Genomic DNA, 18,179 nt, shown 5'->3' with positions numbered 1-18,179 from the left:
GCCCTGAACTGCCGGAGCGGCCAGACTGCCCTGAACTGCCGGAGCGGCCAGACTGCCCTGAACTGCCGGAGCGGCCAGACTGCCCTGAACTGCCGGAGCGGCCAGACTGCCCTGAACTGCCCCGAGCGGCCAGACTGCCCAGACTGTCCCGAGCGGCCAGACTGCCCAGACTGTCCCGAGCGGCCAGACTGCCCAGACTGTCCCGAGCGGCCAGACTGCCCAGACTGTCCCGAGCGGCCAGACTGCCCAGACTGTCCCGAGCGGTCAGACTGCCCAGACTGTCCCGAGCGGCCAGACTGTCCCGAGCTGCCAGACTGCCCAGACTGTCCCGAGTTGCCAGACTGCCCAGACTGTCCCGAGTTGCCAGACTGCCCAGACTGTCCCGAGTTGCCAGACTGCCCAGACTGTCCCGAGTTGCCAGACTGCCCAGACTGTCCCGAGTTGCCAGACTGCCCAGACTGCCCCGAGTTGCCAGACTGCCCCGAGTTGCCAGACTGCACCCGAGCTGCCAGACTGGCCAGACTGCCCCGAACTGCCAGAGTGGCCCGACTGCCTGGAAAGGCCAGAACCGGAGCCACCTCCTGATATAGGTGGGTTGGGGAGGGGGGGGGTGTAGCACAGTGCCGTCGTTGACGGCAGCCACCCTCCCTTTAGTAAGGGGGAATTTTTGTTTTGTTCTTTGGGGTTGTTGTTTTTGTTTTGTTTTTTGTTTTAAAGGTGCTTCCGGGGTTAGCACCTTTAAGGGGGGGGTACTGTCACGTCCTGGCCAGTATAAGGGTTAATTAGTATTGTAGTTTGGTCAGGACGTGGCAGAGGGTATTTGTTTTATGTGGTTCAGGGTGGTGTGTTTGTTTAAAGGGTGTTTGATTTAGTATTTCCGGGTTTTTGGTTGATGGTCTATGTTTATGTATTTCTATGTGTAGTCTGGTGAGTGTGTTCTATGTTTGGTTAATTGGGGTTGGGACTCTCAGTTGAAGGCAGGTGTTGTCTATCTGCCTTTGATTGAGAGTCCCATATATTAGGGTGTGTTTGTGTTTGTTATTGGTGGGTGATTGTTCTGTGTTTCACCTTGTGCCTTACCAGACTGTTTTTTTGTTGATCGGTCATGTTTTGTTATTTTTGTACGTTCATTTTGAATATAAATAAAAGTCAAGATGAGCCTACACGTACCTGCTGCGTTTTGGTCCTCCTTCACCGACGACAACCGTGACACATGCTTCCTACAGTCACTGACACAATTAATGCAATGGGCATCACACATAATCCAAACTCAAAAATAATGTCTAATATAATATTTAAAAAACAGAGGAATGTCTGTTGATTGTTTTGCTGCTCGTGATATTGTAATAAACCATTGGTGATGTACATAAGGCTACTGAGTGCAGCTTCACTGGCAAAACCAACGGCAAAACCAAATTCGTTACCGGTAAGACCAGCTTTTGGTCAGTCTTAAAATATCTCTAGTTGCACTGACAGAAATAGGCATATTGAAAAATGTTTTTAAGGAAACTGTCACGTCCTGACCAGTATAAGGGGTTATTTGTTATTGTAGTTTGGTCAGGGCGTGGCAGGGCGTGTTTGTTTTATGTGTTTCTTTTTTTTTGGTTTATGTTCTATGTTAGTATATTTCTATGTTTGTTCTAGTGTGTCTATTTCTATGTTTAAGTTTCTTGGGTTGACCTTCAATTGGAGGCAGCTGTTCCTCGTTGCCTCTAATTGAAGGTCCTATTTAGTAGGTGTGTTTTTCCATGGGTTTTGTGGGTAGTTGTCTCCGTGTATTGTCAGTGAACCTTACAGGACTGTTTTTCGTCGTTTGTTTAGTATAAGTGTTTTTGTTTTTTTCAATAAAAGAAGATGAGCTTACATATACCCACTGCGTTTTGGTCCACTCACTACGACGCATATGACAGAAATACCTGAAAACAATTCATCCCTCCCAGCACAGCGCAAGTGAGCTGCTGACAGGTAATTGCCGTACCTGGAGTAAGGGCTGGAAAATGACAGTGCCAGTTTTGACATAACACTTACGCCTCCTGACTGGAGCCCGAAAATAGAGCCCCAAGAAGCTTTTATCAGCCACGCAGCATAGAGCCACGGCAGGTATCATGTTCGGTTGAAACAGAAAGGTAAGGCAGGTATCATGTTAGGTCGAAGCAAAAAAAAGAATGGCAGGTATCATGTTAGGTTGAAACAGAAAGGTAAGGCAGGTATCATGTTAGGTTGAAACAGAAAGGTAAGGCAGGTATCATGTTAGGTTGAAGCAGAAAAAGAATGGCAGGTATCTTGTTAGGTTGAAGAAGAAAGGTAAGGCAGGTATCATGTTAGGTTGAAGTGGAAATACTGTATAGGGGACTCTAGAGATACAGGAAGTCCTGTTAGTTAGGATTAAACACGTTGGCACACAACCCTACAGAATATGCATCAGCACACTCACATATACACTACCGGTCAAAGGGTTTTCTTTATTTTTACTATTTTCTACATTGTAGAATAATAGTGAAGACATCAAAACTATAAAATAACACATGGAATCATGTAATAAAAAAAGTATCAAACAAATCAAAATATATTTTATATTTGAGATTCTTCAAAGTTTCCACCCTTTGCATTGATGACAGCTTTGCACACTCTTCGCATTCTCTCAACCAGCTTCACAAGGTAGTCACCTGGAATGCATTTCAATTAACCGGTGAGCATTCTTAAAAGTTAATTTGTTGGAATTTATTTCCTTCTTAATGTGTTTGAGCCTATCAGTTATGTTGTGACAAGGTAGGGGGGTATACAGAAGATAGCCCAGTTTTCATTAATGTTCTAGATGTATGCATTTTATCATTTATATTTATATAATTGCTTGTACTTATAAAGTGACACAATAAATACAATTGTTCACAAAAATATGTTGGTATGTTACTATGATATCAGTATTTTATGTTTTCTAACACTAATTTTCGAAAAAAAACGGTATGTTACCTATGCCGATGTTATTTTTTGGAGGGGGGGGGGTGTTTATGTCTGACCCCATGATGCAGGTTTTGGTACATTACCTATGCAGATGGGTTTCTGTTTATTCCAGGAGGGCTTGCTGTCTGACCCCATGATGCAGGTCAAAGTGGGGTCTCCTTCCAGAGTATATCCACTATCACAGTAGTAGGTGGTGGTTGAACCCAGCTTAAGGTCAGCTCCTACCCTGGTACCGTTCCTCACCACCCCCGGCTCAAAGCATGACTCTCTAGGGTTCTCTGAGAGAGAGAGAGAGAGAGAGACAGAGAGACAGAGAGGGAGAGAGGAGAAAGAGAGAGAGTGAGCGAGTGAGAGATGTGTTAATCAGACTAGATAAGAATAAGAAAATAAGCTTTGAGGTCAACGGATATCTGTGGAGAGGGACAGAGAGTTGGTTTGTCAAAACTAGACAGAATGAGACAAGAAACCACGGCTCAAAAGTATGACTCTCTATGGTTCTGTCAGGCTACTGGTAAGAAGTCAGGTACAGGAGAGAGGAGAGTTGTGATCAGGCGCAAACTTTAATTGGCAGAAGTAAGAACAGACGGACGCAACTGCGTCAAAAACCTCCAGCCAAAAGGCAAAAGTGCAAAGCGCGACAACAGTCACAATGCATAAGTTAAACAATTAAACACACTCGGGTACAACACGGGACCCGGGGAAAAACCAGCCTGGCGCGTAACAAGAAACATGTAACAAAACAATTCCACACAAACACATGGGGGAAACAGAGGGAATATATATGTAGTGTGATTAGGGAATGTAAACCAGGTGTGAGGGGAAACAAGACACGACTTCGGCGGAAGTTGTGACAGATTCTCAGTGGATGGAGAGAGAGAGAGACAGGGTGGTAGATGTCTAACTCTATGGTTCTCTGTGGATGGAGAGAGAGAGAGACAGGGTGGTATATGTCTAACTCTATGGTTCTCTGTGGATGGAGAGAGAGAGAGACAGGGTGGTATATGTCTAACTCTATGGTTCTCTGTGGATGGAGAGAGAGAGAGACAGGGTGGTATATGTCTAACTCTATGGTTCTCTGTGGATGGAGAGAGAGAGACAGGGTGGTAGATGTCTAACTCTATGGTTCTCTGTGGATGGAGAGAGAGAGACAGGGTGGTAGATGTCTAACTCTATGGTTCTCTGTGGATGGAGAGAGAGAGACAGGGTTGTAGATGTCTAACTCAATGGTTCTCTGTGGACGGAGAGAGAGAGACAGGGTGGTAGATGTCTAACTCTATGGTTCTCTGTGGATGGAGAGAGAGAGAGACAGGGTGGTAGATGTCTAACTCTATGGTTCTCTGTGGATGGAGAGAGAGAGACAGGGTGGTGGATGTCTAACTCTATGGTTCTCTGTGGACGGAGAGAGAGAGAAACAGGGTGGTAGATGTCTAACTCTATGGTTCTCTGTGGATGGAGAGAGAGAGACAGGGTGGTAGATGTCTAACTCTATGGTTCTCTGTGGATGGAGAGAGAGAGACAGGGTGGTAGATGTCTAAATCTATGGTTCTCTGTGGACGGAGAGAGAGAGAGACAGGGTGGTGGATGTCTAACTCTATGGTTCTCTGTGGATGGAGAGAGAGACAGGGTGGTAGATGTCTAACTCTATGGTTCTCTGTGGACGGAGAGAGAGAGACAGGGTGGTAGATGTCTAACCCTATGGTTCTCTGTGGATGGAGAGAGAGACAGGGTGGTAGATGTCTAACTCTATGGTTCTCTGTGGATGGAGACAGAGAGACAGGGTGGTAGATGTCTAACTCTATTGTTCTCTGTGGATGGAGAGAGAGAGACAGGGTGGTGGATGTCTAACTCTATGGTTCTCTGTGGATGGAGAGAGAGAGACAGAGTGGTAGATGTCTAACTCTATGGTTCTCTGTGGACGGAGAGAGAGAGACAGGGTGGTAGATGTCTAACTCTATGGTTCTCTGTGGATGGAGAAAGAGAGACAGGGTGGTAGATGTCTAACTCTATGGTTCTCTGTGGATGGAGAGAGAGAGAGAGGGTGGTATATGTCTAACTCTATGGTTCTCTGGAAGGAGAGAGAGAGACAGGGTGGTAGATGTCTAACCCTATGGTTCTCTGTGGATGGAGAGAGAGACAGGGTGGTAGATGTCTAACTCTATGGTTCTCTGTGGACGGAGAGAGAGAGACAGGGTGGTAGATGTCTAACTCTATTGTTCTCTGTGGATGGAGAGAGAGAGACAGGGTGGTAGATGTCTAACTCTATGGTTCTCTGTGGAGAGAGAGAGAGAGACAGGGTGGTGGATGTCTAACTCTATGGTTCTCTGTGGATGGAGAGAGAGAGACAGGGTGGTAGATGTCTAACTCTATGGTTCTCTGTGGATGGAGAGAGAGAGACAGGGTGGTAGATGTCTAACTCTATGGTTCTCTGTGGATGGAGAGAGAGAGAGACAGGGTGGTGGATGTCTAACTCTATGGTTCTATGTGGACGGAGAGAGAGACAGGGTGGTAGATGTCTAACTCTATGGTTCTCTGTGGATGGAGAGAGAGAGAGACAGGGTGGTAGATGTCTAACTCTATGGTTCTCTGGATGGAGAGAGAGAGAGACAGGGTGGTAGATGTCTAACTCTATGGTTCTCTGTGGATGGAAAGAGAGAGACAGGGTGGTAGATGTCTAACTCTATGGTTCTCTGTGGACGGAGAGAGAGAGACAGGGTGGTGGATGTCTAACTCTACGGTTCTCTGTGGATGGAGAGAGAGACAGGGTGGTAGATGTCTAACTCTATGGTTCTCTGTGGACGGAGAGAGAGAGACAGGGTGGTAGATGTCTAACTCTATGGTTCTCTGTGGATGGAGAGAGAGACAGGGTGGTAGATGTCTAACTCTATGGTTCTCTGTGGATGGAGACAGAGAGACAGGGTGGTAGATGTCTAACTCTATTGTTCTCTGTGGATGGAGAGAGAGAGACAGGGTGGTAGATGTGTAACTCTATGGTTCTCTGTGGATGGAGAGAGAGAGACAGGGTGGTCGATGTCTTACTCTATGGTTCTCTGTGGATGGAGAGAGAGAGAGACAGGGTGGTGGATGTCTAACTCTATGGTTCTCTGTGGACGGAGAGAGAGACAGGGTGGTAGATGTCTAACTCTATGGTTCTCTGTGGACGGAGAGAGAGAGAGACAGGGTGGTAGATGTCTAACTCTATGGTTCTCTGTGGATGGAGAGAGAGACAGGGTGGTAGATGTTTAACTCTATGGTCTCTGTGGATGGAGAGAGAGAGACAGGGTGGTAGATGTCTAACTCTATGGTTTTCTGTGGACAGAGAGAGAGAGACAGGGTGGTAGATGTCTAACTCTATGGTTCTCTGTGGACGGAGAGAGAGAGACAGGGTGGTAGATGTCTAACTCTATGGTACTCTGTGGATGGAGAGAGAGAGACAGGGTGGTAGATGTCTAACTCTATGGTTCTCTGTGGACTGAGAGAGAGAGACAGGGTGGTGGATGTCTAACTCTATTGTTCTCTGTGGATGGAGAGAGAGAGACAGGGTGGTAGATGTCTAACTCTATGGTTCTCTGTGGATGGAGAGAGAGAGAGACAGGGTGGTAGATGTCGAACTCTATGGTTCTCTGTGGACGGAGAGAGAGAGAGACAGGGTGGTAGATGTCTAACTCTATGGTTCTCTGTGGATGGAGAGAGAGACAGGGTGGTAGATGTCTAACTCTATGGTTCTCTGTGGATGGAGAGAGAGAGACAGGGTGGTAGATGTCTAACTCTATGGTTCTTTGTGGACGGAGATAGAGAGAGACAGGGTGGTAGATGTCTAACTCTATGGTTCTCTGTGGATGGAGAGAGAGAGACAGGGTGGTAGATGTCTAACTCTATGGTTTTCTGTGGATGGAGAGAGAGAGACAGGGTGGTAGATGTCTAACTCTATGGTTCTCTGTGGATGGAGAGAGAGAGACAGGGTGGTAGATGTCTAACTCTATGGTTCTCTGTGGACGGAGAGAGAGAGACAGGGTGGTAGATGTCTAACTCTATGGTTCTCTGTGGATGGAGAGAGAGAGAGACAGGGTGGTAGATGTCTAACTCTATGGTTCTCTGTGGAGAGAGAGACAGGGTGGTAGATGTCTAACTCTATGGTTCTCTGTGGATGGAGAGAGAGAGAGACAGGGTGGTAGATGTCTAACTCTATGGTTCTCTGTGGACGGAGAGAGAGAGAGACAGGGTTGTAGATGTCTAACTCTATGGTTCTCTGTGGATGGAGAGAGAGACAGGGTGGTGGATGTCTAACTCTATGGTTCTCTGTGGATGGAGAGAGAGAGAGACAGGGTGGTGGATGTCTAACTCTATGGTTCTCTGTGGACGGAGAGAGAGAGAAACAATGGTAGAGTTAGTTTGTTAATCAGACGTCAGTATCAGGCTGAAGACCCCAATATAATAGTAATAAAAAATACAATCCCACACGAAACTAGACATGATATGAAACAGGGAATATGAAGGATTGTATAGCTGCAGATATGCAGATGCAGAAACTAACTTTGGCTGGTGTGGGAAGAGAAGACGGATGATCTGATTTGATTCCTTCAATTTGTTTTTGGTTCATTTATTTTCTGTATGTGTCTCAATCCCTCCACTTCTCATCCCTCCCTCCCTCCCTCCATCTCTCATCCCTCCCTCCCCCCCTCCCTCCCTCCCTCCCTCCCTCCCTCCCTCCCTCCCTCCCTCCCTCCCTCCCTCCCTTTAGCATTGACAGTGCCCTCTCATCTTTGGCTGAAAGAGGTAGGGAGGCAAATAAACATGATCCCTCCATCTCTCATCCCTCCCTCCCTCCCCTTTCCTCCCTCCCTCCCTCCCTCCCTCCCTTTAGCATTGATAGTACCCTCTCATCTTTGGCTGAAAGAGGTAGGGAGGCAAATAAACACGTTCCCTCCACCTCTCGCTCGCTCGCTCCCTCCCTCCCTCCATCCCTCCATCTCTCATCCCTCCCTCCCTCCCTCCCTTTAGCATTGACAGTACCCTCTCATCTTTGGCTGAAAGAGGTAGGGAGGCAAATAAACATGATCCCTCCACCTCTCCTCTCGCTCCCTCCCTCCCTCACCGCCTGTCTGTAACTGGTAAAGGTAGAGAGGTAGTCAGTCAGTCAGTCAGTCAGTCAGTCAGTCAGTCAGTCAGTCAGTCAGACAGACAGACAGACAGACAGACAGACAGACAGACAGACAGACAGACAGACAGACAGACAGACAGACAGACAGACAGACAGACAGACAGACAGACAGACAGACAGACAGACAGGTAAAGGACGTAATTGAGGCATATGTCTAGCCCAGGGTCTGCTGACTACACACAACTGTCCTTGTCAGCCCTCAGCCAGTACTTCTGTGTGCGTGTGTGTTTGTGTGTGTGTGTGTGTATAGCAGACTGTACATTGCTCCTAGCTAGAGCCCTGAACCACAAATCAATCAACACAGAATATAAACACACCAGAGAAACGCCCCGCTCCGTTTAGCTTCAACGTCACACATCAGACTTAATATTAACGTCCTAGTGGAAACACAAGAGAAATGCCGTGTTCGATTTGTACAAATAATGACCACAGACACACTGGTCAGTGTTTTCCGGAATTCTCCTAAACATTAAACGTAATGTATTAAAGTAAGGTCAATTCAAAGTTGTTGTGATTTGTTGCAAATGGGCCATCTTGTTACGGTTGGTAATGTTGTTGTTTGTTGTGTATGATGAAGGGTTGCATATTCTCCATGCAGATGGAAGTCTGTTAGCCAGGTGGCTTCCCTCGGCATGCAGATGGAAGTCTTGTTAGCCAAGTGGCTTCCCTCTCCATACAGATGGAGGTCTGCTAGCCAGGTGGCTTCCCTCTCTGCTGTTCATGGCTCAACACACAGACAGACAGATCACTCAAACACGTGTGCTTTCTGCTCCCCACAACCTTGTGTGTGTGTGTGTGTGTGTGGTAGTGGACTTTGAAACGTCTTCAATGATTACGCTTCCCTAACTCGCGGAAATTCTGCTCTTGACCACAGTTACACGCCTTTTCAACAAGTGTATAAGGCCCTCTCTCGTCCTCCTTTCGGCAAATCCGACCATGACTCCATTTTGCTTCACCCCGAGGGAAGATCCAGTAGTCAGTTCTTTACTGCATTGGTCTGACCAATCGGTATTCACGCTCCAAGATTGTTTTGATCACGTGGACAGGAATTATGTTCTGGGTCGTCTCTGGAGATAATACCAAAGAACTAATCAATCACCTGATTCATAAAAAAATAAAAAAAATCATAGATGACGTGTTAGTCTCTCAAAATGTACCCGAATCAAAAACCATGGCGAGAGAGAGATGCTTCTTATGAACAGGGCAAGGTACGACCTACACAGATCAATCAAGATGGCGAAAACACAAGTATAGGGACAAAGCGGAGGAGCAATTCAGCGGGTCGGACATGAGGCATATGTGACACTTGGGCTCCTTACGATTACGGATTACAAAAAAGAAAACCAGCCACATTGCAACCCTACCAGACGAGCTAAACACCTTTTTCCTCACGATTCGAGCACAACGACTCTGAGCTGCTGAGGAGAGCCACCGATGTGACAACGTGGGCTACACACTCACATTCTCCGTTGAGGGCGTACAACGTAAGTCTTTCAAACGTGTTAACTCTCGCAAGGCTTTCCCGGCCCATCCATAGCCGTGCCATCAGAGCATGTTCAGATCAGCTGGCTGCTGTGTTCTCTGACATTTTTTCGATCTCTCCCTAGCCTCTTGACGCTCTCATCCAGCGAAAAACTCCTATCGACATTAGCATAACGAAATTTAATATATATATTTTTTCAAATATTGGACTGTCTCATATCATTTTATAGATACACCTCTGTGGCGCACCCTATCCTAGGGTAACGTCAAGAGACACAAGGCCACTATACCCAGCTGCTTCAAGATGCCGTGGTTGTAACGTGAATCATTTGGTTGTTATTCCATTGGTCACCTTCGAGGCAGATGTCCCAGAGGCAGAGTGGCCCACACACATTGACTATGACACTTCTAAATGTTAGAGCTTAGTAAAAACCTTTCTTCTGAATGACCTCATTACTGAGCTTAACGTTGATTGCGTGTTTCTCACTGAAACCTGGCTGTCTTTTACATTTACATTTACGTCATTTAGCAGACGCTCTTATCCAGAGCGACTTACAAGTTGGTGCATTCACCTTATGATATCCAGTGGAACAACCACTTTACAATAGTACATCTATATCTTTTTGGGGGGGGGGGAGGGGGGGTTAGAAGGATTACTTAATCCTATCCCAGGTATTCCTTAAAGAGGTGGGGTTTCAGGTGTCTCCAGAAGGTGGTGATTGACTCCGCTGTCCTGGCGTAGTGAGTAGTAGTGCTTCTCTTATTGAAGCCTCCGCCCACAGACTACAGCTTTTCATAACTCTATCAGAAAAAGGGTGTGGAGACAGCCTCTATTTTTACTAATTGTTAGGATATTTCATTTGTCAACTTTGGGGTCTGTTGAGCATCATGCTATACTGTACTGTGGTTCCCTGTGGCTCAGTTGGTAGAGCATGGTGTTTGCAACGCCAGGGTTGTGGGTTCAATTCCCACTACTGTAAGTGTGATCAGAAGTGATCCTCTGGTAATCCAGTGTGGCTCAGTTGGTAGAGCATGGTGTTTGCAACACCAGGGTTGTGGGTTCGTATTCCCACAGTGGACCAGTACAGGAAGAAAAAAAAATGTATGAAATGTATACATTCACTACTGTAAGTCGCACTGGATAAGAGTGTCTGCTAAAATGTAAATGTTAGCCACCAGTGCTGGCCATAACCCTTTATAGGCCACCAAAGCACTGCCCCCACTTAATTTTTTGATTTCTCTGAACTATTGTCTATTGTCCTTGAGAATTATGATCATTGTGTTGGGTGATTTTAATATTCATGTTGACAAAGAGACTGACTCCAAGGCCATTGAATTTAGGAATATGTTGAGCTCTATAGACTTTATCCAACATGTTACTGGGTCCACACATAACCACAGCCATACTCTGGACCTGGTTATTACCAAGGGGCTTTCTACTGGGCCCACCCATAACCACAGCCATACTCTGGACCTGGTTATTACCAAGGGGCTTTCTACTGGGCCCACCCATAACCACAGCCATACTCTGGACCTGGTTATAACCAAGAGGCTTTCTACTGGGCCCACCCATAACCACAGCCATACTCTGGTTATTACCAAGGGGCTTTCTACTGGGCCCACCCATAACCACAGCCATACTCTGGACCTGGTTATTACCAAGGGGCTTTCTACTGGGCCCACCCATAACCACAGCCATACTCTAGACCTGGTTATTACCAAGGGGCTTTCTACTGGGCCCACCCATAACAACAGCCATACTCTGGACCTGGTTATTACCAAGGGGCTTTCTACTGGGCCCACCCATAACCACAGCCATACCTTGGACCTGGTTATTCCCAAGGGGCTTTCTATTGACACATCCTCTATTGTTGATGTTGCTTTATCTGATCACCACTGGGGATGTTTACTACCTTGTTGCCCACAGCACAGGGTAATACTGAACGCATTATTAGGAAACGCTATCTTACCTCTGAAGTTGCTACAGATTTTATTGAGTGTATGAACAATACTCCACCACCTATTCTGCCTTCCTCTAGTGATGGCTTAGTTGATAACTTTAATAGTAATTGAAGGGCAACCATTGATACCATAGATCCAGTAAAGTTGACAAAGGACACATCCAAACGGAGAGCCCCTTGGATGAGTGGGGGAAACTAATCAATTAAAGACAATTAAAGCTGCAGGTCCATTATGACATTCTGAGAGAGCAACTTGGCATATATAACAAGGCAATTAGAAATGGCCAAACGGGCTCATTTTACTAAATGTATCACTAATAATCAGAATAATTACAGTGTTCTTCTCGACCATTGATGACCTGATAAATCCTACCCCCCCCACACACATCTATGTGAACTCTCCCCCACATCTAAAAAATGTGACGCCAATTGCACGCTTCCTCCTCTGTAGCATTGTGTTGCGTGACAAAACTGCAGTGTTATTTTAAAACTGTTATTCTAGATTCTGAACTCCATGTCTAATCGCACATTATGAATGTGACCCAAATAGCTTTTTAACCACCTGAGGAACATTGCCAAGGTGCAGCTGTTTCTCTCTCTGAGGCTGATACAGAGAGACTCATCCATGCTTTAATTACAAACAGGCTTGACTACTGTAATGCTCTCCTGTCTGGTCTACCCAAGAAAGCCATTGGTCAACTGTAAAACATACAGAATACTGCAGAACGGGTACTGACCAAGACCAGACGGAGAGAACACATTACACCGGTTTTACGGTCTCTGTACTGGCTGCCTGTCAGTTTTAGAATTCATTTGAAGATTCTTCTATTGGTTTTTAAATCAATCCACGATTGTTCTCCCCAATACATGTCAGACATGCTTTTAAGTCATGTACCCAGTAGGTCCCTCAGGTCCTCTGGCATTGTCCTTTTAACTATCCCAAAGCATAGGACCAAGAGGCAAGGACAGGCAGCCTTTAGTTATTATGCCCCCAGCCTTTAGTTACTATGCCCCCAGCCTCTGGAATAGCCTGCCAGAGAACCTGAGGGGAACCAAGAGGCATGGAGAGGCAGCCTTTAGTTATTATGCCCCCAGCCTCTGGAATAGCCTGCCAGAGAACCCGAGGAGGGCTGAAACTGTTGACATATTTAAAAGAGATCTTAAAACACACCTTTATAGCTTTGCTTTTCCTCAGGAGGCTTTTTAGCCGTTCCGTTTTTATTGTTATTCTTTCGTTTTTTTTATCCTCTTACGTTTGTTGTGTAGTAAATATTAAAGTTTTTATTTTCAGTGTTTTTATTCTGGTTTTTTTTCCCTGTGAAGGACATTGTATTGCATTCCATGTCTGAAATATGCTGTATAAATAAAGCTTGATTTATTGTCCACTATCGTCCCAGTGCCCAAGATAGGGAAACTAACTGAACTGAATGACTACCAACCAGTAGCAATCACTTCCTTCATCATGAAATGCTTTGAGAGGCTAGTCGAAGACCATATCACCTCCTCAACACATTCCACCCTCTCCAATTCACCTACCGCCCTGACAGATCCACGGACGATGCAATCGCCATCGCACTGCACAACTGCCCTCACCCACCTGGACCAGAGGACTGAATATGTGAGGATGCTGTTTATCGACTACAGCTCATCCTTCAATACCACAGCGTCCTATAAGCTCATTACAAAGCTCACGGCCCTGGGTCTGAACTCCTCCCTGTGCAACTGGGTCCTGGACTTCCTGACAGGCCGCCTCCAGGTGGTGAAGGTAGGCAACGTTACCTCCTCGACGCTGATCCTCAACACGGGGGCCCCACAAGGGTGCGTCCTCAGTCCCCTCCTGTACTCCCTGTATATCCACGACTGACTGGCTTCACACAGTTCCAACTCCATCATCAAGTTCGCTGACGACATGACAGTAGTAGGGCTAATTACCAACAACAACGAGGCAGCCTACAGGGAGGAGGTAGGCATTCTGACGGCCTGATGCCAGGTAAACAATCTTTCCCTCAATGTCAGCAAAACAAAGGAGGTGATTGTGGACTTCAGGAGGAAGTCAATAACTTCAAGTTCCTTGGCGTACACATCTCAGAGAAGCTGAAATGGTCTAACCACATGGACACCTTAGTGAAGAAGGCAAGACAGCAACTTTTCAAACTGAGGATGCTGAATAAATCTGGCCTGTCACAGTGTTCTACAGGAGCGCCATCGAGAGCATACTGTCGGGCTGCATCACAGCCTGGTGCACACTGCCTGCCCTACAGGACACTTACAACACCAGGAAGATCATCAGGGACCCCAGCCATGCCCTCTTCTCCCCACTTCAATCACTCAGATGTGGACAATACAAGAGCATCATGGCAAAAAAAACTGGACGACTGGCCGAGAGTATCTATCCTCAGACCTTCAGGCTGCTGAATAGACAGCTACCCAGCACAACTGCTCCTATGGACCCCCCCCCCCCCACCCCAACAACATTCATCACTGTTGATTATGAACAAAACATGTAGTGTTGGTCCAATGTTTCATGAGCTGAAATAAAATATTCCAGAAATGTTCCATACGCACAAAAAAAGCTTATTTCTGTAAAATGTTGTGCATAAAAAAATGCTTTTACATCCCTGTTAGTGAGCATTTCTCCATTGCCGAGATAATCCATCCACCTGACATGTGTGGCATATCAAGAAGCTGATTAAACAGCATGATCATTACACAGGTGCACCTTGTGCTTGGGGACAATAAAAGGTCATTCTAAAATGTGCAGTTTTGTCACACAACACAATGCTACAGACAACTCAAGTTTTGAAGGAGCGTGCAATTGGTATACTGACTGCAGGAATATCCACCAGAGCTGGTCCCAGAGAATGTAAAATTCATTTCACTGCCTCCAACATTATCTTAGAGAATTTGGCAGTATGTCCAACCGGCCTCACAACCTCAGACCACGCGTAACCACTCCAACCCAGGACCTCCACATCCGGCTCCTTCGCCTGCGGGATCGTCTGAGACCAGTCACCCAGACAGCTGATGAAACTGAGGGTTTACACAAATGAAGAATTTCTGCACAAACTGTCAGATACCGTGTCAGGGAAGGTCATCTACGTGCTCATCTTCCTCACCAGGGGTCTTGACCTGACTGCAGTTCGGCGTCGTAACCGACTTCAGTGGACAAATTCTCACCTTTGATGGTCACTGGCACGCTGGAGAAGTGTGCTCTTCACGGATGAATCCCGGTTTCAACTGTACCGGGCAGATGGCAGACAGCGTGTATGGCGTCGTGTGGGCGAGCTGTATGCTAATGTTAACGTTGTGAACAGAGTGCCCCATGGTGGCGGTGGGATTATGTTACGGGCAGGCATAAGCTACGGACAATGAACACAACTGCATTTTATCAATGACAATTTCCTACCCTTTCCTCTCATTTCCTATCTTCTCCTCTCATTTCCTACTCTCTCCTCTCATTTCCTTTCTACTACTCTCCTCCTCCATTACACAAAACCTTGATTATAATATACCCCAGTTAAACATACTGTACTACCCCAGACTGTGTTTCCCATTACCCAAAACTGAATGTTGACTTCAATGACCCCAAACAGAGGGCATAGGCTAATACTGTCCTTTCATCTCTCCTTTCCTTTTATGATCTACCATTCTAAAACTGTAAAGTACTCATATTACCTAAAATAGTGTACCGTATTCGACCAACATGTGTTTATTGAAGTTCAGTAATACATTCAAAAGATGACTGTAATTACACCAGAGTTTACAAGCTAGTCCCTGCTCTTCTAGCGTTGCCTACTCTGACTCTGTAATGAGAGTCCTTTAAAGATGCAGAGAGTTCTCTAGACTATTAACCCAGAAGTCCCAACAGTCATCTTTCACTTCAACTATGTTTTTAATCCTCTATTCCCGATGACAGATTTTCACCCACTGCAGAATCCCAACCCTCTGAGACTCAACCATAACACACAGACCAGTTAACAGACCCGTCAACCAACTACTACTACACACACACACACACACACACACACACACACACACACACACACACACACATACACACACACACACACACACACACACACACACACACACACACACACACACACACCCAGCGACCAACATCCACCCACACGGAAAAAGAGGGGGTGCGCCTGTGATCTCGAATGCACTTTGAACGTCTGTCATCGTGTATAAACAGTGTGTACGGTACTGTACAGTCGCCTGTGATCAAACAAGCTTAGACGGCGCTCCAAACAAAAACCACAAAGCGGGTCGGTCAGCGCAACGAACCACAGGAGTGTTTAACAACAAACGGCCGTTTGCTTTAATTTATCAGAAGCCTTTAGTGTGCAACAAGACGACAGGGACACATTGATCAAACAGAGCTTTAACACACACACACTACACACACACACGCACACGCACGCACACACACACACACACTCTACTTTCTCTCTCCCACCCCTCTCTCCCCCCTCCCTCCCTCTCTCTCTCCCACCTCTCTCTCTCTCCCCCCACCTCTCTCTCTCGCCACTACTCCCTCTCTCTCTTCCCTCTTTCTCTCGCCCCAACTCTCTCACTCTCGCTCTTTCTCTCTCTCGCCCCACCTCTCTCTTTCTCTCCCCTAATTTCTCTCTCTCTCTCTCTCTCTCTCCCACACTTCTCATTCCCCATTACTACAAAAGACCAAAACCACAGAAGCATTTTACTCCTCCCACCCCTGGGGGGGGGGGGGGGGGATGGACGACCTACCTGTGTACTGCAGGACGAAGCCGTTGCTGCTAAGCGACGCGTCGCTGCGGAAGGCGAGGAAGAGCGTGTTGGAACTGCTCTCGATGCGGTCGGGGACGTCAGTCCCGTAGAAACTCCCCAGCAGAGGGTGGAGGGAGTCAGGACCGTCATAGATATGGAGGAAGTCATAGCTGGGCTCCAGACTGAACCTGAACAATACAGAGAAGGAGACGATTGGTTACATTAGAAAATATATCATAGGTGTTAATTTGAATATCGTAAAAACATGTGTTTTTTGTACCGAGCTAGGATAATATGTGAATATTCTAATGTGTTTTTCGTACCGAGCTAGCATAATATGTGAATATTCTGTGTTTTTCGTACCGAGCTAGGATAATATGTGAACATTCTGTGTTTTTCGTACCTAGCTAGCATAATATGTGAATATTCTGTGTTTTTTGTACCTAGCTAGCATAATATGTGAATATTCTAACGTGTTTTTCATACTTAGCTAGCATAATATGTGAATATTCTGTGTTTTTCGTACCTAGCTAGCATAATATGTGAATATTCTAACGTGTTTTTCGTACTTAGCTAGCATAATATGTGAATATTCTAACGTGTTTTTCATACTTAGCTAGCATAATATGTGAATATTCTGTGTTTTTCGTACCTAGCTAGCATAATATGTGAATATTCTAACGTGTTTTTCGCACTTAGCTAGCATAATATGTGAATATCGTAAGATGTGTTTTTGAACTGACCAGGGTATAATGTGGGTAAAGACTATTCTACATCATATAAACTGACCAGGGTATAATGTGGGTAAAGACTATTCTACACCATATAAACTGACCAGGGTATAATGTGGGTAAAGACTATTCTACACCATATAAACTGACCAGGGTATAATGTGGGTAAAGACTATTCTACACCATATAAACTGACCAGGGTATAATGTGGGTAAAGACTATTCTACACCATATAAACTGACCAGGGTATAATGTGGGTAAAGACTATTCTACACCATATAAACTGACCAGGGTATAATGCGGGTAAAGACTATTCTACACCATATAAACTGACCAGGGTATAATGTGGGTAAAGACTATTCTACACCATATAAACTGACCAGGGTATAATGTGGGTAAAGAGTATTCTAGACCATATAAACTGACCAGGGATTTAACGCGGGTGCTAACAAACATACATGATGATATAAGTTAACAACATTGAGATGCATGGTCTCTACGGGGGCGAATCCAAACTTCGACTCAAAGTCTCGCCAACAAAGTGAACATTTGAATACAAGTTAGGATTTGCCTCTATGTGGTTGAAGTTGAATGCGACATAAATATTGACTTTAGTCGACGTTAAAACGTTGACAATATCAATGCATGGACTGTGTAGATGTGTGTGTATGTCATTAGTGCCCACGGTAACACTCACTGGTTGAAATTGAGTGCGATGACGTAGTCGGGAGTGACAGAGACGGTCCAATCACATTCTCGTCCGTGGGGGTACGGCTCGGGGTACTCTGGGGACAGGATCAGCCCATTACGGCCCGTCAGGTTCCCCCCACACGGAGCTGTGATACAGGGAGAGAGAGGAGAGGAAACATGATGATACAGAGAGAGAGAGAAGAGGAAACATGAGAAGTTGAGGATGACGAAGATAACAGATCACTTTATACAGTAGTTCCAATGACGGAGGAACAAAACGGCTTTCCATTAGAAGACACCGATTTACCCTACGACCTGAATCATACTTTCGCTTTCCTCGTCCCCAGGCTAAACACGCTCCTTCGTAGCATTAATGAAACTGTCACTAACCTCTGCGGGGGGGGATGGGGAGGGGAGGGGAGAGGAGAGGAGAGGGGAGGGGAG

General features: G+C 45.9%; 1 protein-coding gene across 1 annotated transcript in view; it reads right to left on the bottom strand.

Moving 5' to 3' along the window:
* The window catches only part of LOC115173255 (CUB and sushi domain-containing protein 2), a gene marked incomplete in the record, with an annotated part of 501,741 nt that overhangs the window by 246,422 nt on the left and 237,140 nt on the right, over positions 1-18,179 (bottom strand). The window contains 2 exon segments of the mRNA XM_029731172.1: positions 3,045-3,239; positions 16,315-16,502. Coding sequence (XP_029587032.1) covers positions 3,045-3,239; positions 16,315-16,502 — 383 coding nt within the window.

This window comes from Salmo trutta, chromosome 34 (genome assembly GCF_901001165.1).
Source record: "Salmo trutta chromosome 34, fSalTru1.1, whole genome shotgun sequence".
Classification (NCBI taxonomy): domain Eukaryota; kingdom Metazoa; phylum Chordata; class Actinopteri; order Salmoniformes; family Salmonidae; genus Salmo; species Salmo trutta.
This window is presented reverse-complemented; position numbering and strand designations above follow the sequence as displayed.